This window comes from Danio rerio, chromosome 3 (assembly GCF_052040795.2).
Source record: "Danio rerio strain M-AB ecotype USA chromosome 3, GRCz13ab, whole genome shotgun sequence".
NCBI classification, from domain to species: Eukaryota; Metazoa; Chordata; class Actinopteri; order Cypriniformes; family Danionidae; genus Danio; species Danio rerio.
The window spans coordinates 49,370,001-49,395,035 of record NC_141023.1 but is presented as its reverse complement, the minus strand read 5'-3'; the positions used below and the strand labels follow the sequence as shown (position 1 = coordinate 49,395,035).

The 25,035-nt window shown below is 36.7% G+C and overlaps 1 protein-coding gene across 6 annotated transcripts in view; it reads left to right on the top strand.

Annotated features, from left to right (window-relative positions):
* Positions 1-25,035, top strand: part of adgrl1a (adhesion G protein-coupled receptor L1a) — a 374,293-nt gene that overhangs the window by 275,876 nt on the left and 73,382 nt on the right. For all 6 annotated transcript variants that reach the window (XM_087245090.1, XM_087245088.1, XM_087245092.1 and 3 more), the window contains exons 5-8: positions 20,867-21,074; positions 21,335-21,599; positions 21,767-22,094; positions 22,637-22,939. In XM_087245090.1, the coding sequence (XP_087101216.1) occupies positions 20,867-21,074; positions 21,335-21,599; positions 21,767-22,094; positions 22,637-22,939 (1,104 nt within the window). The remainder of the gene's footprint in view (positions 1-20,866; positions 21,075-21,334; positions 21,600-21,766; positions 22,095-22,636; positions 22,940-25,035) is intronic.

The window sequence follows — 25,035 nt, the reverse complement described above, 5'->3', positions numbered from 1 at the left end:
GTACAAAGAGTATGCATAGTCGAAAACAAAAGAAAGCTATTCTAAAAAGCTACTCTAAAATTGATCACGCCAATCTACTTTTTTCTCTTGCAGGCCTTCTGCGTTTTCATTTATGGGAGGTACTTTTAGTCAAACTTTTATCAAGCTTTATATAGATATCATAAATCATCATCTTTGTTAACTATTTGCCAAGTTTCCTTTCATTTTAGTGACGTGTTTTTCTGACCACAGTCTACAGGCGTCTTCAGACGCTCGTAATAACAATACCTCGTGGGCGTGGTCGCATTAAAACTAATGAGATCATACTGAGAAACTAGACATAGCGTTGGTTTCATACTGATTACTTTATTAAGCAATGTTTGTTTTCAACATGCATAGCTGCGTTTAAAAGTAGACACTTTAAGCTTTCTAGAAATACATTTCTATTCTGTGTGCGTTTTGTATTCGCAGAGTTTTAGTGCATTTTACTGACGCGTTTCTAAAAGCAGATCACGGAGAGAGAAAAGACAGAATGCCTACACGGTTTGTTTTCCTTATTTTGCAAAAGCACACTAGTTTGTTGTTGTGAGTGTCGCAAAACGTAGACACATAACAGATTCAATTGATGTATTGATCTTATCTGTACGATCAAAACTGAAAGTTTTATTTAAGTTCCTTTCAGCAGTTTGACGCCACCACAGGTCAAAACGCGTATATGCGGTCTTCGACCCCAGAGGGTTAAAAAAAGTTCCAATCATAAAGACAGACAGGTTGTGTTAAAGATACTCCTTATCTGTCAGATTTACTGAATGAGCTGTAGATTTTCTTTCATGTTCTGCTTTCAGATGGCAGGAGAATAACGTAAAGCTTGGTATTTATTTGTGGCCTGCTGTAACAAGAATATCTATTGCATAAGCTGTTTTCAGCCCATTGCTTTCTTTTCTAGTTGATCATCTTCTCTCTTTTTTCCCTTTATGTTCTGCTGTAAATATAAAACGACAACATCTACTGCGCATTTGTGGCTTGCCCACCTTATTAAATGTACAGTATCCTATGAAATGTCCAATGAATAATTTACTGGAATCGCTTAGTGTTTCTCCCCAAATCCTTATGTCGTTTTTTTTTTTTTTTTTTTTTTGGTTTTGTTTACACACGGACACTTTAAAACCTTCACTTAATCTCCATTAGCAGTGTGACTTTAGCATATTGTTTCAATATGTTTATGTCTGTTTTCAAAATCACAGCAATCGCTCAATACAGTTTTCAGACATGCATTACTGCTACTATGTGATTTAGCTTAGCCATACATGCAGAAAGCTTTTGGGCTTATTCATGGTACTTTATTGTAGTGAAAGTAATGTATTACGTATGGCAAATATTAAATCATCATTTTAATGTTCAATGATTAAGCACAAAATCATTCATACGTGCATATATGCCCAAAATATTATTTTATTTCAGCTCTATTTCAATTACATAAAGATATGTTAGCTTCATATAATTCTAGCTTTAATATGAAACACAGAATAATCATTTTTGGCTGAACTGTCCTCTTAAATTAGTATAACATATCAAGTTATCCACACATGTGCATATTGTTTGGCAGTGAGAGTGATAGGAGACAGTGTGTTGTTATTTTGTATGAGTGGTTAAAGCTAAAGAGGCAAATCGTGCACAGGTGGTCACGAATTTCAATGAGGGTGAAATGTGATGTAATTCAGACCATGTACACTCTTCTGGACAGACAATGCTGCTTGGAAAACAGACCCAGCGGGTAGAAAGAGATGGAGAAAGAGGGAAAAGAAAATAAAAATGTATTTGTTGTCTTTTTTTTTTGTGAGACCACGAGTGTACAGTCAATATGACAGACACACTAACCTCAAGGCCAGTGAGAGCAGGTTTTAAAGCTTCCAGAGTACATTTACATGCACATTAATACGCTGATGACTGAAAATCAGCATATTAAAATAACCCACCCCAGTTTACATGCAAGCAATAACTCATCAATGCAAGTAAACAGTGTTTACATGACTTTATAACCCAGTGGGCACCATGATGTCAAAACTGCATTAAATTGAAGTCTGAAAAAAAGGGAATTAATTTTATGTCAAAATGTTGACGTCTTTTTGGCATCCACACATGGATGCCCTTTTGACTGCCAAAATATCAAAAAGGTATTATAATTCAATTCAAGTTTAATTGTATAGCACATTTCACAATAACTATTATTGCAACACAGGCTCATTCTGTAAACGTAGCCCCATATGCAATTCTAGAGATCGCGAATTATGTAGCCAGAAGTAAGTACGGCTAATACCTGTCATCCCTCCTGTTTTTCTCGGGCTTGTCCCGTATTATATAGTTTTATCCCGCTATCATCCTGTGAAGGTATATTCCCGTATTTCTCCCGTATTTTCTGTCTTTCTCTGAAGGGTGGCATATAAACATTAAAGAGCCTCCCTATACACAACCCACACCGCTGAACCACCAGGGGCCGCCTCTTGCTCTTAAACTTGAGTCTGTTCTGTGTGCTTTCACTTTGTTTAGGTGAGAAAACACTTTGAAGTAAATATAAAATCGGCAAAAATACTCTCTATTTTCATTACAGGTGCCGTCTCCCCTACATATGCAATCCTCAAAACACTCATATAGCAGTGCATGACTGTCAGCTGACGCGCTTCATAGGACTCTTTACACGCGTTTTGGGTGCGTTTAAACAGACATACACACAATTAGTAATAATATTTAAAAAAAATATATATATAATAATAATAATAATAATAATAATAATATCTAAAGTTGTCGATGTAAGTGGGGTGTTTATTAAACACAACTAATTTCATCCTAAATGAGCACAAAAAGTTAGAAAAACAATCAAATGCTTTGATTATAACATTAGACATGTGCATCCCTTGTTATGGTGGGCATATATCTTATTTTCACCTCCCAATGTTTACAGATATGGTGTGGCTGCATTTTGTCTTTAAAATGAACGCTACGGAGTGGTATGAGATCGTTCCTTTTTGTGCTTACCAGCCGATCGCTTACCTCCTCCTATGGACCTCCTCCTGTGGACGTTATTTTGATGTCCAATAACGACATCTATATTTATATATATATATATATATATATATATATATATATATATATATATATATATATATATATATATATATATATATATATATATATATATATATATATATATATATATATATATATATAACTAGGTTGTGTTAAAGCGACTAAAATCCAATCAAATCTTTGAGCCAACATCTTAAACCAACGTCATAGCTGTGACAATCTAATTATTTTAATCTCAATCTTATAAACGGTTGACTAGCACAATCGAGTTGGGAATGTGCATGCAAATGCAATCATAGATTTAAACTCACATCCACACTCCAGGCTACACTTTTTTATTCTTTCATGATGAAAATGTATAAAATTGGCAAGAGTCAGCTTAAATAGACTACAAAAAGTCATTGTTTAGGGAAATGGAAAAGCCTAGAGACTTTTTATATTATAATTTTATTTCAAAGTGTGATTTTGCCATCAGTTACTGTCATCATTTACTGTGATTTACTCCCCTTCATATGTTATTCTAAACCCCTATAATATGGAACACAAAAAAGCAAGGTACTTTGAAGCACAGAAAAAAAAAAAAAAAGAATTCCATTAGCTTGCATTGTAAAGCCAAAATGACACAGTGACACTGTTCAGAATATCTTTGGTGTGAATGAGTGTGAGGGTGTGTGTATTCTACATAAGAAAGGAATATGTTGGGTAAGGCCTGAATATTTGACAGAGGGTGATTTCTGGATCACAATGGGAGTTGGGACACACTCAATTATTTATCTGTTTTATCTAATATAGTGTGCCAAAAAGAATGACAACCAATGCCACATCTGGGAAGCTTTATATCCTGACAGAAAGGCTAGCATATTTATTGATAGTTGAGTTTTCCTTCAGCCTCTTCAAAGGCACATTATTCTGAATAAACTTAAAAAAAATCTAATAAAATTTCTTAATCCTCAAAATAAAATTAGTATGCTTGTTTGAGGTGTTTTTGGGTTTGATAAACTGTAAATAATGGGTGATGGAAACACATTTACTGAAGAAACAAAGTTATCCCCAATATAACTAATAACAAAGACTTTAGAATACACAAGACAAGCCCCTTGTATTGTTTTGAATGGGGAAAAGTGAACCGGTCAATATGGCGAATGAAACCCTGCCAACTAGTACAGGGGCCAAACATTGCTAGCCGTAGATTGACCATTCTCCTTGGGAGAAGCTCAGACCAGACGTGTGCTTTTACGACACTTTATATGGTAAACAAAAGCACTGGAATCTTAGCTAATGCTTGCTTCACAGAAATAAGTAATATATCCACTTAAAGCTTGCCATCTGCATGTTAAAATGAACCAACTACACTTGAAAACACAAGTTGTTTGGTTTTGTAATCTGTATGAAACTAATCCGAGGTACAGTCCATCTAATCGCATGATAGCAGCAACTACTCAAACGCCCACAAACTTGTAAACAAAGAGTGACTTTCATTTCTGGAGGAGATTCGCCATCAGGACAAAGTTGTGAATGACTTCAGAAGAGCAGCTCAATCAGGTGATGATTATCCTGAGAATAATAATATGTATAATAGCCATAAATGAGGTTGGCGTCGTGATCTTGTTCCATTCGAGTGCATATGTGCTTGGGCAACCTAAAAAAAAAAAAAAAAAAATGCAGATCTTGTTTGATTCAAACTTTTAAAAATTAAATTTAAAAGACAGTTGTTGTTTAATTTTATTGGTAATTCCAAGTATGTAATGTAGTCATAAGCTTGGCTAACAGTTTTGGAGAAACAGTTTCCCCATTTAAACAGAATGCCCGAGAGGCATTTTAAAGATTGCCGCTGAGTAAAATGACTTGCCTTAAAGGGACTTTGCTAATAAGCTGTTTCCACTGATGGTGCCTTATCTGCTGTTGGTTACTAGGTTGCCCAAACTACAGACAGCCGCTGTAACAACTAGAAGAAAATAGATTTTTTTCTTTAAATAACACTTGAAAAGATTTTCTACACATTAGGATGGAAACATGGCTAATAACACAGTCTAGCCCAACTGTTATGTTGACAAATAGTGTAGGTCACACAGGCTGTGACCAATATTGCATCCTATACTATATAGAATGCTAAAATCAGTATGTGAATCGAGTAGTAAGTCTGAATTCATGAAATTTGAAAATCAGTATCCGAGAAGTACCCGGATAACTTACTACTTGCAACAAGATTCTGAAGTGTGCATCCTATGCATCTCATGATACCCCGCAAGAAAATTCATGAATGGGAGTGAAGCGTCTTAACTGACGCGGGTACGTCACGTGATCATGACAAAATAGTGGATAAAGTACGTCTGAATTTCATTCATACTGCTCACATACTGTAAAGAGCATACTTTTCTAATGGCCAAGTAGTATGTTTAAATTCAAATGCTGTACCTATTGAGTAGGTACCGTAATTAAACGGTCATCATTTTAAAGTTTTTTTCGGCACCCCAGCTGTTGGAAAAAAAAAAAAAAAAAAAAACGTTAATAACAGATTTTTTTTTTTCTCAGTGTAGCTAGTGTTTGTTTACTTTCTTACATCTAGAAGCCAGTCACTAGTCCTGCATTTTTGATGTCTTCATAGATCATTGTCTGGTAAGGAAGCAACATATAGCCCGGCATGGTTCTTTTCAAAGACTTTGAAGCCAGCTATACTTAGACTTTAACTTTCATTTATTTTGGCATGTCCTATCCATTTATGTAAACAACCACTCAATCAGAACAACATGACATCTATTTAGTGAAGTGCTGACCTTCCAACACTTGGCAGTAGCAGTCTAATATCTATGGGGTCAAAATGTACACATACAGTCTGATCATATGAGCAAAAATAACCATATTGTTGTCAAAAAAGTGGCCAGTTTGTACAAATTCATACAATTTCAGTCGCATGAAAAGATTTTTTTATTTTATTATTCTTTTTAAAGGAGCTGTTCTTGCTAAAAAATAAACTGCTTAAACCAGCCTATAAGCTGGTTGGCTGGTTTTAGCTGGTCAACCAGCCTGGTTTTAGAGGGGTTTGGGCCATTTTCCAGGCTGGTTTTTAGCCATGTCCAGCCAGGTCTTAGCTGGTCAGGCTTAAAAATGACCAGCTAATGCCAGATAAAGCTAGTTTGACCAGCCTAGATTAAGCTGGTCATAGCTGGTTTTGGACATTTCAAGCTGGTTTTAGCTGATCAGCTCCAAGCCAAGCCAAGACCAGCCTTAAAATAGCCAAAACCCTTCTAAAACTAGGCTGATACACCAGCTAAATCATGCAAACAATCATGGGCTGGTTTAAGCAGTTCAGCAGGGGTAGCATAGCTTCAAATCCAAGCCCTAAAACCAAATGTCATTAGGTGATGAGCAAATTGTACTAAATAGTATGAATAAGATTCATACAAATTAGCCAGTAAGTCAAAGTGGGGGGTGTATGGGGTTGAAAATACCCAGTATGTCTATATAAAGTATTTGCTGCCCAATATCACAATGAACTGCGACTATTTTACAGTACACTTTGTAAGTAAAGTGGCTAATTTATACAATTCATCAGGAAGAAGCATACATTTTTTTTTTTTTTTTTTTTTTTTAAGGACACGTGTCCCCAAACTCCACCCCTTAACCCAACTGTCACTCTGGGGAAGCAAATCATACTTAAAATCTTTGAATGAAACTGTACACATTAATAACATTAGCCACTAAATCAAAAACGTACAAATTGCTGTGAGATTTGCGTTGGTATTTATGTTTGGGTACCGATACATGCAGGTTTGTGTGTTCTTGAAGCATGTAGATGTTTGTTTTCTTTTGTTTTGTTTCTTGAGATGGGTGTATCTGTGTTTACATGTACGTAGACTCCACATAGCACAACTTGTTTCTGTTTTGGTGAAGGAGCATGATCTTTTTCTGTTTTGCTGCTAACCCTTTGCTGTCCAGGACACAACCTGGGAGCCCTTCTAGCCTTAATCAGATTAACTCAATCCTAATTCTCATTTCACAGGAATAACCTCCGATCCTTCGCCTTTTTTCATCCCTCCCTCCCTCTCTCTTTCTTTCTTTTCTTCCAAGCACACAGCAACACTTATTAACAGCCTTTAACAGTCTTTCTCTCTCACACGCAGATGCACAAAACAGCAGTGTTTTGCACCTTCTGTCTACATCTGTTTCTCTCTCTCTCTTTCTCTCACACTGACTCTCAGCACACACTCACTGACATAATTAAGCACACAATGACCCGTTCAGCTTTGAAGAGGATGCCCAGTGCCACACATAGCTATGCCCCCTGTTGGCAGCACTTTGTACCTGCCAGTAACAGGTGTAGGATTCAATTAAGCAGCATGTTCTCAGCGGTGAGGCCAGACAGTTAGACGCCACAGCGGGACGGCCTGGAGGAGCCCTGATACTCTCGCACACACCTGACTGCTCACTCATTTTCCTTCTTCATCTGTAGATCATTTCTCATCAAATGCTGCTTATGAAAATTATGTAAAAGTTTATGTAGAGTTTAACCCTTGTGTGGTGTTGTTGGGGATGTTTTCATCAACTCTGGGGTGATTTTGAGACTAAATATGGCCACATTCTTCACTGTGTTTCAGCAAATGGAATGTTTTTTTTTTTTTTTTTTTTTGTGACATTATTTTGACATGCATTTTGAGAAAAAGCTTTGAGACTTAACTCAACAATACACTCTTGGCAATTTTACAATCCTTTCATTATGTTAGTGGCTGCTTTTGCCCTATTGAGGTTCATTATAATCACATCTGTTGATTGCAAAGCTGTGACACCATATAATCATTCATTCTTTATTGTTGGTGATTTTCACTCTTGGGAATAGGTGTAATTTGTCTTTTTTTCCTGCTGATCATCAGTAGCAGTGCAAAATAAGCTTAGTTTCTGGATTGTATATGAAGTATTATATGTGTGAGAGAGAGTATGAGAGAAACCTTTGCCTGCTTACCTTAATATGTTTAAGAAAACCAAAATAAGCTCAACTTTTTGAACATAGTACACATAGTAATGCCCCATTCACTCAGGGCTTCAGCGTCAACGCTTGACAGAGGTCATGTATGAAGTTGGGGCTGACGAGATCATCATAGCTGTGTCAGCCAATGAAATTAGTCAGCAATCGGCTACTGTGTGTGCTGGTGTATTTGTATATAGCGTTCTGATTGGCTGACGCTTCCGTCGAGGCTTGAAAAGTTGAAAAAGCCCCAACTTTTGCAGCGAACAACGCTACTGAGTTGGCGCCGATGGATCCACAATGCACTGCGGCAACGCCCAACGTCACCTATACATATAATACTTAGGTCACACTTTATTTTGATGGTCCGATTGTTTAATTCAGTTGTATTGTATCTACATGCCAAGTAGTTCTGAGTTCAGACTGCATGATTTTCAAAATTATCGTGTCAGATATTTTCACAATGCATGACTATCTGGGCTAGCATTTTGTTCCTTCTCCCTCAACCTCCCGCTGGCCTGCAGGTACACACACACACACACACACACAAGTAAATGCTGCTCTCTCACTGGCTGTAGGCGATCGCTAATGTTATTTTCAGTCAAAACTCATTTCACACGGCATGATTTAAGGGGTTAGCAACATAAAAGGACACGCAACTCTTCTTTCCTGAGGAAAGAAACAGTTTTTAATTATCCCATCCTTGTTTTCCTCAATTGTTATTACTCAATTGGACCATCAAATTTAAGTGTTACCAATATTTATAATTATACAGATGTAAACACTTCAATATTTTCTCTCTGGGGTGGCGGTTTAATCACAGACTAAAAATGCATCTACATCAACACGCAATGAAATCATCAACACACAATTTTTTTACAATACTAGAAGGTATTAAATGTGTACCTTATGCATGTTAGCGGCAATGTGTAAAATCTCTGTATCCTATAGAATGCCTAAGAAATGTATTGACTGTCTGATGGTTTAGGTATAAAGTATAAAATGTAAGTTTTTTTTTGTAAAGATGCTGCATAATTCTTCTACGCATTCTATACAATTCCTAGGCATTATGTAGAATGAAAAGTTTAATTTATGCAAAATTTTAATTTCATAAGCCTTTATAGTTCATCATTAGACTTATACGGAATCTGGACACTCAGAAATCAGCAGATTTTTTGGCACCGAGTCTATTTATTTATTTGGGTAAATTAATATTTTTTCAGATTTTTTTTTTTATGTCTATGTCAGTACAAATAATAACTAAAATGAAAATGTTAATATGATTTATTTACAATACAGTTTGTAGAGTAATATTTTCTGTCTTCTAGTAGATATATTATAGGAGGCACCTCCTTTGTCAATCAAATAAGTGGATCTAATTGGATTTGCAGTGTAAACAAGTTGAAAACACTGCTTTTTATGTCATATATTAAGTTTTTAGTTATGATACTGCCAAATTCATTCTGCATAAATCCGCAGACTTTTTACAAAACTCTCAGCAGAAATAGCAAAAAAATGAAGGCAAATTCTCGCTGGCTCTAATCATTACTTATTTTGAAGAGGAAGGAATACAAAATAAAGTATATGATGTTCTTACCGGAAAAACAATGATAGCAAAACTGAGATTTTAGTGTTTGTTACAATTTTATCTGTGATGTGATAGTTGAACCTCATACCAGCAAAATGCTATCTTACAAAAACTTTCAAGACTCACTTCATTTGCCATCATCAAACAATGACCCAAGTGCCACCGCCATCATTAGTAGTGGGGAAAATGGCAGGGGTAGGCCTGTTACATACTTTGCAGTACGGCAACTCTGCATTCTATAGAATGCCTAGGCAATGTATAAAGTAGAAATCATTTCATAGTTTGACATTCGATTTTAGGTATTCTATGACTAATCTCCTTGACATTCTATATTTCCTTGACATTCTATAGCAGAAATGCCAGATTTCACACATTGCCAGTAACATGTATATATTTTTTTTAAATTTATTTATTTATTTTTTTATGCCAACTTATGACCAACAGTAAAAAAAATAATAATGAATAAAATAAAATAAAATAAAAAATTAATTAAAAACCTCTTGACAACAGGGAGAACCACCAACAATCAAGAATGCAAGAATACATGTCGTTATAATGGAATTCCTCTAACATAACAAACGTGTAGTCAGTTTGATATTTCTTCTAAACTAAGCAAGAATATTTGAGATATTTTTTGGGGGGATTTTAAGAATAGTAGTATTCAAAGATCATTTAATTGTTGAATTTCCTGTATCAATTTTAATTTTCACGGATGGTCTGTTAATGGTAAACTGAGTGCCAGCAGTTGAAAAGCTGTAAATAGTTAAATTACATTGCAACAAATATATTCAACTATATGGTTAGGGCCCTGTATCCTCAAATTTAATTTTATTGCCCTCCGAATCGGTATTCTTGGCTTGATTTATAAATCAGAGGAATCCAGTCTAGTATGCTCAGATGTTTCTCCTAAACTAAGCAGGAATATTTAAGATATTTATTGGATTTTAGATATCTTTGAAATTAAAAGATCATGTTTCTGATATGTAATTGTGGAATTTAGGTATATACTTTATATTTTATGGATCGTCTTTTGATGCTTAAACTAAATTTCATTGGTCAAAAATGTATGTAAACAGTTATATTAGGTCCCATTTAACCTCAAGTTCCATTGTATTGCTCTTAGAATCAGTGTTCTTGGCTTGATTCATACAGCAGTGCCATTCAAACTATTGTGCTGAGATGTTTCTTCTAAACTAAGCAGAAATATTTGAGACATTTGTTGGATTTTAGATATCTTTAGAATTCAAAGATCATGTTTCTGACATTTGATTGAGGAATTTCCTGTACGTTATCTACTTTATATTTTATGGACTGTCTTTTAATGCTTAAACTAAATTTCATTAGTCAAAAATTGTACGTACACAGTTAAAGTATTTAACATCGCATTATAAAAAAACAAAACTATATATTTAGGGCCCTTTTAATCTCAAATTTAATGGTATGTTCTCAGAATCAATGTTATTGGCTTGATTTAGATATCAGTGCCATTGTGCTGAGTTTTTTTTATATTTTATTTATTTTTTTTATTTTTTTTTATAAACTAAGCAGGAATATTAGATACATTTGTTGAATTTTAGATATCTTTAGCATTCAAAGATCATGTTTCTGACAGTTAATTGTGGAATTTCCTTTACTGTATCTACTTAAATTTTTATGCATTGTCTTTTATTGCTTAAACTAAATTTAATTAGTCCAAAAAAAAAAAATGTAAAAACAGTTTTGTTTAGCACCCGTTTAACCTTAAATTCAATTTAATTGCTCTCAGAATCAGTGTTCTTGACTTGATTTCTGTATCAGTGGTATTCTGCCCAGGGTGCTGAGATGTGTCTCCTAAACTAAGCAGGCACATTTGAGACATTTGTTGACACTGTTGGATTTTAGATCAAATGTGAAAAGCTTAGCTCAGATATTTTAAGTCTTGAATATCATGTATCTGACATCTGATCGGGGAATTTTCTGTTTTATTCGCAGTTTTTTTTTTTTTTTTTTTTCTGCTCAGAGCTTGTTCTGTCGTGGCCTCAGGAGACTTAATTGAGTTCTCTGGTTAGTATCAGCTTGACTTGAATGTCTAGGAAATTGGAAGTGGAGCTACTGAGAAATATTTGAGTTGATATTAAGCTCTGATATCTGCTGTATATGGTGCTGCAGAGAGAGGAAAGCTTTATTTTTGAGGGATCGCTCAGGAGACTTGTTAGGGATGGTTCACCCACAAATGAAACTCCCCTGATGTCATTCCAAAAAAAAAAACTAAACAAACAAATGGTCGACTGTCTTTTTCTGTGAAAGATTGAAGTCAGTGTTTTAAAAAATGTGTTTAGTTTTGTACAATAGCAGTCATTTGTCATCAAGACTGACAGAGGTTCTGTGTCCTACAGAGGAAAGAAAGTCATTGGAATGACATAATGTGGTTTAAATGAATACATACAGCAATTGTCAGGTTTTCTTTTTTTTTTCCACTTTCGTCAGTTGATGAAGTTTGTTCCTAACCACTATCGCCACTGGCTTGCTTGGTTGGGACTTGTTGAGGTACACATTGATAAATTTGCTCTTCAGTGTTTGGACTTTCAGCAGTGAGAATTTAACCACACTTAACTGAACTAAGTTGAACCTCAACTTTGAAAACTATACTGACACAGTTTCAATTTGCTAGAACATCTATGTTAAGCTGCTTTAACACAATCTACATGGTAAAAGCACCATAAACAATAAAGGTTAATTGAATTGAATTAAGTTTACTTGTATCAATTTTATTTACTTCTTGTACTTTTTAGTGTGTCAAACTGTTTAGAGGCAGGGAGCTTTTACTAGAGAGAAGAGTATTCAAGAACTGACTAAGCATTTGTTTGATACAGTTTCATCTCCTAGATGTCATTTGGGACTTTGGCATCTATTTACCTTTTTTTAATTTTTTTTTTTTTTTATGGATTATCTTTTAATCGTTAAAACAAATGTCAGCAGTCAAAAAGTACATCTAAAGAATTAAAATCAGAAAACAATTTATACAATTTAACAACATGTATAACAGTGCATTAACTTCATAAAATTAAGCAGATTGATTTTAGAGAGAGAACACAAAGCAAAACACACCCCCCATTAAAGGTTCACGAAATCCTCAAGCTCTTTTTTTTTTTAAGATTTTAACAGATTTGTGTGTGTTGAGCATCAGTTAAAACAATGTTAGCACCTGTTAACTTTAACTGTGAAAAAAAGGTTAATTTTGAGCTTTTTTAAAAAACATTTTTTTTTATTATTTTTATAAACAGTCTTAACATTTCCCATAATGTAAATGTCACTAACTCAATTTTGACAAAAATGTCAAATAGAACCTTATAATTCTAAAGTGACAACATTGTTGATCATGTTTTATAGTGCTTTTATTGAAAGTATTGTAACGTTTTGTGTGATCAGTTGGTATGGAAATGCTTCTGAGGCCCAGAAGAGGTCACTGGGGAAGGTGGTAACGACAGCCAGTAAGTTGTTGGGAATAAAACTACAGAGCATTGATAGTATATACAAAGAATAGTAGTACTAAATAAGGCTATCATGATTGTCAATGGTGAAAGACATCCTTTATTAAACACCTTTCAATTGTTACTATTAGGTCGTCGATATTGTGTTCCCAGATGTGTAAGAAATAGGACAAAATTATCATTTATACCCCGAGCAATTGCGTTTTTAAATTCCTCCTTCCTAAGAGAAGATTTTTTTCAACACATTTCTAGTTTTAATAACTAATTTCTATTAACTTAATTATTTTATCTTTGCCATGATGACAGTAAATAATATTTTACTAGATATAAGTTTTTCTATAAGTTAAATTCTATACATCTTACACTTCTATACAGCTTAAAGTGACGTTTAAATGCTTAAATCGATGGTATATCAATGGTTTGTTCTGTAAAAAAATATATATAACTTAAGGGCGCCAATAAATTTGACCTAAAATTATTATCTTTTAATTAAAAACTGCTTTTATTTTAGCCGAAAAAAATAAATAAAAATAAATAAATAAATAAATAAATAAATAAATAAATAAATAAATAAATAAATAAATAAATAAATAAATAAGACTTTCTCCAGGATAAAAAAAAATAATAAAAAAAGATATTATCAGACATACAGTGGAAATTTCTGTGCTCTGTTAAACATCATTTGAGAAATATTTAAAAAAGAAAAAGTAATTCAAAGGGAGGCTAATAATTCTGACATAAACTGTAGCTGGGCACTGTACACACAGTGGACACAATGGATGTGGATAACTCTGTGGCATAAGAAAAAATGTAATTTTTTATATTATTATTTTTTTTTACTATCATTTCGGTATCTGAGCATAGTTTGATAGATGCCTTGTCACAACTGTAAGAAACACTTCAAAGACAGACTTTTGCTGAAGTGAACAGTCAAAACCTAAACTGATGTCTCCATTTCATCTAATTGCTTTCTTGGAGACACAGTTAAGGTGTAAAAGAGTTGTGTTTTCTGAAGTTTGGCAGCAGTATAGATGACTAAAAGACAGTATTGTTTTAATGATAGTTCTGTCTGTACAATTAGCTAAAAAAGCTAATTAGCACCATGAATGGCAGCACACTTCAGAGTCTGAAAAAAAAAACAAATCTTCAGTGTTTAATATAGGTAAAGGTGCAAATTCCTTTCTTACTCAGGGATTAAAAACAGTAGGGAGTTGGTTTTAGTCTAGGTAGTTGTGACACACCAGGCTGGTGTTATTGCAGAAAACACCACAAGATATCGAGGTGAGAACAGTTTAGTGACCTAAGCCCGGTGTAGATTGACAAGGATAATTGCACACTGTATGTTGCTCATTTTTCCAATAGCTTGGTAGGAATGTGTTATAAAAAGTTGAGTTTTAGAAAGAGAGCCAACCAGAGCCCAGAATACAGTAGGGAACTGAGCTGCCAGAGAGCACAGGTCAGGTTTAATGAATTCTCCCAGGTCACACTCTGTGTGTGGGAGTAAGTCTTTCAGTGGACTGAAAAGTCCCACACATGCACACTTATTCCTATCTCAAGCCTCTGTAATTATCATATTCACCATAATAAGCCCTTCATTACATCCCTAATAGCGTCAGGAAAGAAGGAAGCTCTAGTGTAGCAAGACACTGAAAGAGAGCGAGCGAGAGAGAGCCTTTATCTTAAATTAGAGCATGCTGAGCTGTTTGTGGACAGCAATTGTTGAATGTTGACAACGCAGCAGCTGGGGATGGTGCAGCGAATGTGTGTTTGTGGACGCGTTGCTTGTATCAGCCTTCATGTTGGTGAGCACTCACTTGGACAGGTTTCCTGGAGCTTTTCTCAGTGTAACCTAATTACATCCTCCTGTGTTGAGATTGCATGAAGAAAGCTTTAAACCTGTGACATGGTGTGGAGTTTTCATCCCAGCATGTGAGGCTCAAAGATTCAACCCATGCTCTATATGTGCTTTGACCTACATTTTTATGAAACCTGAAATACATTGCTTCGGGTACATTTAGTAGAAGATTTTAGAAGACGAATTCATTAGAGGAAGCTTCATACATTTTTGCGAATTTGAAATGCATTACTTATGGCAGGGGTGCCCAAACTCGGCCCTGGAGGGCCATTGTCCTGCAAAGTTTAGTTCCAACCCCAATTAGACACACCTGGGCTAGCTAATCAAGCTCTTACTAGGCTTTCTAGAAATGTCCTAGCAGGTGTGTTGAGGTATGTTGAAGCAAAGTTCTGCAGGACACCGGCCCTGCAGGACCGAGTTTGGACACCCCCGACTTAGGGTTTGTTTTGTTGTACGTTTCAGGCATATATCTTTCTTGTACACACCCATGAGAAGGCGATATTCAGCATACACCGAAAACTAGTTTACAAATTAATTCATTTTAATTATTTAGCCTAACATATTTACTCTTCCAAAATGTTTCTTAAAATAAAATATTAGTGATGGGTCATTCTTGAACGCTTCGTTCATTTCGAACAAATATTTTATGTGACTCGAGAACGATTAGTCCTTTCAGGGAGTGATTCATTCATTCGCACGTGCACATTTGTGCTGGTGGATGAGAATTTTTTATTTTTTTTTCAATCTTCTATCGGGTTCAAGTCGTTTGTTCATCATGTGAAAGACAGAAGCCAATCATATGCATTTAGAGCAGGAAAAAGATTTGATCTGTTCATCTCTCGAGTCCTCGGTTTGAGTCGTTCGTTCATCACAAGAAAAACAGAAGCCAATCATATGCATTTAGTACTGGAAACAAGATTTGGTTCGTTTATTTAATTTCTGTAGTCCTCTGTTTGGTTCGTTAATTAAATGAAAGACAAAAGCCAATCATATGCATTTAGAGTTGGAAAAATATTTGATCCGTTCATCTCTTGAGTCCTCGGTTTGAGTCATTCGTTCATCACATAAAAGACAGAAGCCAATCATATGCATTTAGAGCCAGAAAAAAAAAAAAAAAAAAAAGATTGGATCCGTTTCTCTCTCAAGTCCTCGGTTTGAGTTGTTCCTTCATCAAATAAAAGACAGAAGCCAATCATATACATTTAGAGCCCCCCCCCCCAAAAAAAAAAGATTTGATCTGTTAATTTCTTGAGTCTTCAGTTTTGAGTCATCTCTTTAAATGCTGTCACGTAATGAACGAATGGCTCAAAAACCCAAAGACTCAAAACGTGAACTAATCATGAGTGTTTCCGGTTATGTATGTGTTGATAAGGCTTATATGGAACTGTCAGTGTCAGGTGAACGAATAACTCAAATTTAAAGACCTGCCAGATGAGGTGATCATAGTTAATCATAGACAAAAGTTAAACAATGAAGTATTATTTTATTTTTCTTAGGATAGTAGCATTCTAGTTATGACTTGTTTGTAGTGTGATCAACATTTGGGCTAGTTGTAAATGTGTTTGGAAGCATTGTAATATTAAATGTTATTTTAGCTAATTGAACAAAAATACTTGAAAAAAGTATTCAGTTCATTTCGATGAACAAGATTCAAGGGTTCAAGTCAGTAAAATGATCCGAACTTCACGTTACTACAAGATACCCAGACATTTAAAAAGAACATTAGAGCAGTAATGCAAATACTGTGATATTGTAAAACCATGATATATTTATCCAATGTTATCATACTATCAGAATGTTATACCGGCCCATGCCTAGGCAGAGCTTGACGTACAGATCCCCAGTGAACAACAGACCCAAACCTTTCCATAAAGTTAATCAATTGTAATTTCAAAAGCAAACTTAAGTCAAAAGTGCAATGTGATCACATACAGTAGATTTACCCTAAGTACCACAAGTACATCACCTTGAAAAATGAGTCACTACCAGAAATGTTGTCCATATTGAGATATATAGACAAACATTTTTGATATGATGGACATCTTTGAGGTGTTTTGTGGTATTTATTTAGTGTTTTGCAAAGAACTGCATCACAATAATCCTGTATGTGTTGTCCCTGTATATTTCTTTAGGTTGTTGTCATCATTCTGCCCTGTAGCTTTTATTTTACCAAGGGACTGCTTAGGTACTTTACATACCTGGGGTATATGTTTGCCTCAAATGTATGTCAAAGTGGACCTTGGAAGTGTAACAAAATTGTTGGTGAGACATGTATTTCCAGTAAGCCTGTGTTGCTATTACTTCCATGGACTCTACAAGACTGACCCATCTTAGTTTATGTATGTGTGATTGTGTGGGAAGAGCATGTGAGAGTGTGTGTCTGGCAGTGTGTTGCATTTGTCCCAATTTTCTTTGAAACTCAGGGTGCTCATTCTTTGTTTTATGGGTCACCCATATAGAACGGGTCAATACAGTGTGTTACCATTCCTCTCAGAAAGGCACTCCCTCCCTTCTCTTAGATGAGTCTATTAATATGCTTTAGTTCCGAGATGAGTGTGTTTGTCACTGCATGATGGAAGATTTGTTTGTTCCTATTTGTATATCGACATTTCAGTGACTAATGGTTTTAGTGGACTAAATGAATAAGAAGAGTGTCGCTGTATTTTCTGAGAGTCTGACAGGCCTATAGAGAAAGAGTGGAATTTAAACAACCCTGCTTTACAAAATACGCTGAGTTGTGCTGTGGGTAGTGTCAGGATGAGCATAGTTATACCGCCCAGCAGCAGAATTTTGCTGGCAAAGCTGGATAACAATTTTGAACTCTCTGATGTTGATGATTGCCCATTTGGTTCAGCTGGTCTGCTAGGATTTGTGTATATTACTAGCATTCTCATTTTATTTTTAAGCCACTGGGTGCTGGTTTCTAAAGGCCTTCAAAATATGTATTTTGTATTAAACAGAAAAAAATAATTAAAATAGGTTTGTGACAAGTGAAGTGTGTGTAAATAGTTCATATTCTGAGGTGAACATACTGTGGGAAGATACCTAGCATACACACTCTGAATAAGGCATTAATATTAGGTTAGATTTAGGTTGACAGTATCCAAGTATAAAACTATTTTGATCTCCAATAATGACGTGAAATTAACTTGATAATTTGTCATGCCAACATCTTAAACCAACGTCATATTGACATCAAATAATTACCCTTATTCAACAGGTATGGCAACCAAAATCCAACGTCTGATAGACGTCATATTGGTAACGTTCACACAATGTCAAGCTGTAACATCATTAGACATTGTTTTGTTGTTTTTAGGTTGCGTTAGAAAGTAATCAAAATGCAACATTAGTCTGAAACTGACATTGGCCTGACGTTGGGTTCTGACGTCAACCTCATTTTCAGTCAGAATGAAAACAACATTTCACAATGTTGTGGTACAGCGTCAATCTGACGTTATGTTGACATCCTGTGACTGCTGAGTACTGTGAGAAGTCCCTTTTGCAAGCAAGAAAGAAAGAAAGAAAGACAAAATTTGCTGCTTGCAGACATTAGTTTCAGGCAGCTTTAACATACTTACCTTGAAGTCTCTAGTCAATCTGAAGAAATTGATTAGTTTAAGTCGCCTTTAATTAGGGTAGCTAAACTCTTGAGTGAGAGTGGCCCTCTAGAAATAGGTTTGGAAACCCCTGTGTTAAAAAACCCAGCTTCAACACCATGAGTCAATTTTATCTTGACAAAGTTGGTCTATCCAGGTCTTCTCATTGGAACCACATTTAGCTTGAATAGCTAAAACAGTATTTCCTGCTTTCAAAGACATGCCAACACTTCCTAAACTCTTCCTAGTAGAACTCTCTGATTAATCTCCATAGTATTACTAAGACCTGATTGAAGAGTCAGATTAGAAGTTCAGCATTTGTATTAGTGGTGAAAAATACTGATCTAGACTATCGTGATTAGATTGGATCAAGGCCATGCTGTTTGCTGAGATGGAATGAAGAACACAATGTTCCTGATTAATCAGATTTATCATGACCGTAATGCTGGTGTAGTTAGTTGTAAAGACTGGTGGGACTACTAACAAACCAAAATCCATTGGTGTGGGTTACCATTTAATATATAATCAATAAATCCTGAAGAATAAGTGCTTATTTCTTCTTCTATATTATTAATTTTATTATATATTATATATATATATATATATATATATATATATATATATATATATATATATATATATATATATATATATATATATATATATATATATATATTTAATTTCCCAGAGATGGGTTGCGGCTGTAAGAACATCTGCTGTGTAAAAACCTGCTGGATAAGTTGGCGGTTCATTCTGCTGTGGCGATACATACATTTTTTTTTTTATTGTTTCTTCTGGGTGAATAACTCCTTTATCTTAACTTAAAGAGATTTCTATAGCTATGTTTGTCTCTATGTCCATGTGTAAACATGAAATTCTTGTTTAGTTGTGCAATTGTTTTGGCTTGTGTAGTTATCCTACGTAAGGCCTGAATGTCTCATGCATGCAGACCCTACTGCAGGAATACCCCTTAACTTATCCCCCGCTGAGATATCCTCACCATCCGTACATGCTCAGAGGTGTCTCCTGAGACAGCAAAGTGCTGATGATGTCTGCTTTCTTTTCCATACACACCCCCTGCTCCCTTTCCCCACACCTACTAGAAGTATATAGATTCTCTCTGGTCCCTATGCCCTCTCAGTTCGGGAGTGAGAAACTGCAACAGCCAGCTAATTCACACCAATCCCAGGTGAATGACTGCCTTCAGAGTATAGAGACAGAGATTGGTGTCCCTATAAGTGTGCGCGTCTCGATCAAAAACTCCTACCAGATGAAACTTGAACATTGCAGTTCCTACAGTACATGACTGGTCTCCCTATATTCTTATTCAACACTAAACATGTTAAAAACACACATTCTAGCATTACAGCAGCGTAAGGGCATTAGCTGGGCTTTGTCTCTAATGGCACATTTACTGTGGACTTGGGATTTTCATGAGTTTCTTAAAGGTAATAGGATTTCCCATTGGTTATTTTACATGTCAAAGTCTTGTCTTGGGCTACCACAAACACTGCATGTTTTTTATTTATTTATTTATTTGTTTATCTTGTCCAATACACCTGTCTTAACTCATTGGCTCATTGGTAGAGTATCCAAGTACCAAATTGGGTGACCTAGAGAAAGAGGACTTTCTAAAATATGCACTGCAGTGGGTTGGAACACCGAGGTTTGGGAAATACACTGATAAAGTTGGACCAGCTAAAGGACATAAATGACCAACCCTGTCCAACCAAGTTACCATCAGAACAAGATAATTGGCTCGCTGAAATTTTAAGGTGGTTTATCAACTATGACCAGCTTTAACAAGATGATTGGTCAGCATCAATCAAAATACATCAACTAGATATCAACAGATATCAACAGCCAACAACCTGTACCAACCTGGACTAACAACCATAAATGACTCGTCAATTTAGAAACAATGTACAATTAGCTGTTATCTGAAGCCGGTAATTTCCAGCAAGGACATTGAAGTGAGTCAGGGTTAAACCAAAATAATTTCCACCTGAAGCCAGGATTGTTTCATCTCCCCTCATAGCCTTTAGTCCAGTGTGCAGATACTTGACTAATGAACATTAACACTCTTTCATTAGAAGAACAGTCATTTATCTCATGTCCTCTCTTCCATTTCTCTCTCCCCCTCTTTCTTGCTGCCTTATTCTTTCATATTACTGTCCCCCATTGCCTTCTTTACCCTTCATTACTACAATTCTTCTATCACACCGTCCTTCTATGCGTTCTTGCTGTCCCCTCCTTGTTATTTCATATTTCCCTCTCTTTCTCTTCCTCCTACTCTCTCTCTCTCTCTCTCTCTCTCTTCCACATCTCCAGTCTTTGTATGTCCTGGGACTCTATTAAGGGTGCAGGCAGCAAGTTTGCTGCAGGAGGCGGAGCATCAGTCGGGGGCATGGTGTAAGGATCCCCTGCAGTCTGGTGACCGTCTTTACGTCATGCCCTGGACTCCGTACCGCACAGATATGCTGTACGAGTATGCTTCATGGGAAGACTTCAAGCAGAATCGAGCCACAACCACCTACAAGTGAGTGACGATCTTAGTGTTAGGAACCAATGACCATCTCTGTGGATAACAATAGTCATTTTAAAATGAGTAATTAGTTACTTATTATAAGAGGTTTCTAACTTACTTATCCTAGGCAGTATCCCTAGACAGAAATATTAGAGTGTAGAATCCTCATTTAGTCTCAGATAATAAGGTTTCTGAAATGTAGCAGAAATAAAAAGTTAATGAGAGCTACACTTACTGCAAGTCAGCTCAAATATCACACTCTTTTTCCACAGGCTGCCAAATCGTGTGGATGGAACAGGCTTTGTCGTGTATGATGGTGCTGTATTTTACAACAAGGAACGCACACGCAACATCGTTAAATATGACTTGCGGACTCGTATCAAGAGTGGAGAAGCCATTGTCAACAATGCAAACTACCATGACACCTCACCTTACCGCTGGGGTGGCAAGTCTGATATTGACCTTGCAGTTGATGAAAATGGTCTGTGGGTAATCTACGCTACTGAGGCCAATAATGGCCGACTGGTGGTCAGCCAGGTCAGTTTTACTAAATAGTGCAAGTTACAGAATTTCAACTGAGATCCGATTTAAATGTTGGTTACAATCATCATTAAGAGTCATAGTCTTTCCAAAACTGTGGTGTATTCTAATTATTCTGTTATATCAAATAAGCAGAATAGTAACACAAACCTTTTCTCTTTCAGGTTAACCCCTACACTCTGCGCTTTGAGGGAACATGGGAGACCAGCTTCGACAAACGACTGGCATCCAACGCTTTCATGGCATGTGGTGTTCTCTACGCTGTGCGCTCTGTTTATCAGGATGATGACAGCGAAGCAGGTGGAGATCTGGTGCTGTATGCATACAACACCAATCGAGCAAGGGAGGAGCCTGTCCACATACCCTTCCCCAATCCATACCAGTATGTGTCTTCTGTGGACTACAACCCACGAGACAATCAACTTTATGTCTGGAATAACTACAATGTACTGCGCTACCCCCTAGAGTTTGGCCCGCCAGATCCCACTGCTGGTAAGTGGTAGGTTAGAGTGAGATCAGTGGGAGGCAAAGGCTAACAGACAGTTTGATCTGTTAAGTGTCTACGTTCTGTTAGTGTTCCCTTCTGTGACTTCAATACATTAACTTCATGGTTTAATTAGCAGTGGTCATTAGCATTTTGTCAGATCAGAAAAAAAAGATTTCTAATCAATTATTAATTCCCATCTTCTTGCCATGAACATTATACGTATGTCTCTTTCTCGCTCTCGCTCCTACTGCATTTTGTTCTATCTATTCTCTCAAGGAATGTGGGAACATATAGTCATACATTAAAGTCTGGCAGATGCTCCTGCTGCTTTAGTTATCTCTCTACCAACTTTCTCATATTCCTTTTGCTAGAGACATCAAACATTTAGGTTTTCCTTTCTTTTATGTTGTCTCTTTTTTATCCTTGTCAAACAAAACCACACATCCCGGTTGACTCCATAGGTGTTCTGCATTTGCTTCTCTGCCTTGAGCACTTGCCTCAGTTTTAATTTTCTTTGCATTTCTGTATGTCTTTCTCTCACACACAGGTCCTCCCGTCACCACCCAGATGAGCAGCAGCACCACCACTGCAGCAAGACCTATCACGTCCACTTCCCTCCCTTCAACCATTAGACCTTTGCCACCCACAGCTCACCCGATAGGGGCCATCAACAAGGCTCCAGACCTGCGACCTATTACTGCCACTGTACCAGTGACTCGGAGACCCTTGCGTGTCCCACCCCAAGGACCTGAAATCGAGGTGTGCGAATCCAGAGTAGCCCGAGGTGTGCAGTGGCCTGCCACCCAGAAGGGGGAGACTGTAGACAGACCTTGCCCTAAAGGATCACTAGGTAAGTGAGGGATGAATGTTTGCTGAATGATATAAGCATAGCATAGACATGTTACACCAATGTCCAGGTAAAGAGCATATGTTAACAGAGCATTTTTGGAACTATTGGTCAATGAAAATTTATCAGGATGTAAACCACATCGAGGGATGACAGGTGACTGTTTGTTGACGGATGTAAGTATTGGCATTATAACACATGTAGCCATTTCTAGAAAAGTGATGGCATTTTAAGGTAAAGGGTATGCTTGAATAGATCATTTTGGTAACTACTGGTAAATGCTGGATGTGAAACATTAGTGGTGAAGTTCAGCTTTAATTATGCAAGAACAAGGCATAAGGTGCATTTCTGAATTCCTCCATGAGAGCGAATGACATCAACAAGTGCAATGGCATGTTTTAGTGCTAATGTGTAAGTGGTAAAAACCAAGGCACGAACAAAGATCCTCCCACTGATACAGTAACTGCATGTATACCTAGCAGATATAAACATCATACAGAAACTATTCTTGATGTTGCACTTGATTGCAACATGTTGTAATGGCAAAGGGAATCACAGCTTTACAGGAAGGAAGGCGCATGGTGTTTAAAGGTCACACAATGTTTGTTGAGACAGCTATTCATAGAAGTGTTTGTTCTGTTTGCACTACCTGCATTGTGTATGTGTCTGAGTTTATGTACACATATCTTTGTATACGCCCATTTCTTTGTGCCGAGAGCTTGCTTCCTTTTCCTCCCCGTCTCTATATTCTCTCCAGCTGGCAGGTCCTCTTGGGAGACATAGATAAAAGGCAGTCCCTTGCAAATGAAAGAGTGATCTTCTAACTCAGCATGGGTTAGCCCTGCAAAACTGGCGAATTAAAAATGAGCTGCTAGACTGAGTACAGACAACAGAGTCCCCCCACCCCCGTCCTTCTTCAGACAACCGCTGCATCAAATACCGCTTTCTTGTCGTGGGAGAAAAGCGTTCCCTCCCTCTGTTAGCATCTCTCTCACAGCCACCGACAAAACGTCGTCTTTTTTCTGTCACCTTTTTTTTCTGTCACCGAAATGACAGACAAGTTAAATTAGCGGCGGCTTTAATTGGTGAATCCTGGCAGATCCTTCAAAGCCAATCTATTGTGGATGAAGGAGGGGAGAGGAGAGAAAATCAGACAGCAGCTGAGAGAGTGAGAGGGAGAGAAGAAAAAATCCCAATGGCTCTGATCTCGCTGTAGTACTGCTTCACTCCTCTGTAGCTTTTCCTCTCTCACTTTATCCCTCTCTTCTTTGGAGCTATTTGTGTTGTGGATGCTGGGAAGGCCTGCCGTTTGTTTGATCCCAGCATGATGTCCTCTCTGTGAACTCAGCTAACTAAACAGCCCATCTTAACTGAAAATGAGGAGTGGCAGAAGGTGTCTCCCTCGAGGTGTTTTCTCAGTGTTCAGAGGTGCTGATAGGATGGTCGTGCTTGGTGTGTAATCTTACACAAGTACGTGCAGGAGTGTGCGGTGGTGTTCATGTGTCAGCAAACTCATTTCCACTCTAAAAAAAGTGTTTTTCATGGAACATCTGAGCAGCCTTCTTCTCTTCATTGTTATATTCTAGCATGTAGCTAGTGCTACAGTAGTTGTTTTGCTATGCTATGGATCCAAATCCTAATGTGGAAGAAACCAAAAAAAACAATAACATGTTTCTAATAGTGCACTTTCTGTAGGTTGTTGGTTCGAGCTGGGCCAGTTGGCATTTCTGTGTGGAGTTTGCATGTTTTCATCATGTTTCTGTATGTTTCCATTGGTGCTCTGGTTTCCCTCATTGGCCATTGTGTATGAGTAAATGTGTGTTTCCCAGTACTAGGTTGCAGCTGGAAGGGCATCCGCTGCGTAAAACATATGCTGGATTAGTTTCCGTTCATTCCGCTGTGGCGACCCCTGATAAATAAGGGACTAAGCCAAAGGAAAACTTACTGTACACTACACACTCTGTGAATGTATGTACTGCATGTACATACTGTACATTAAATAATTTAAAAAAAATGTTAATTGCATAGTTTTTCTTTGATTATTTGCAGTAAGCACACATATGCATAATGGCAAATAAGCAAAGCCAATGCGTATTTGT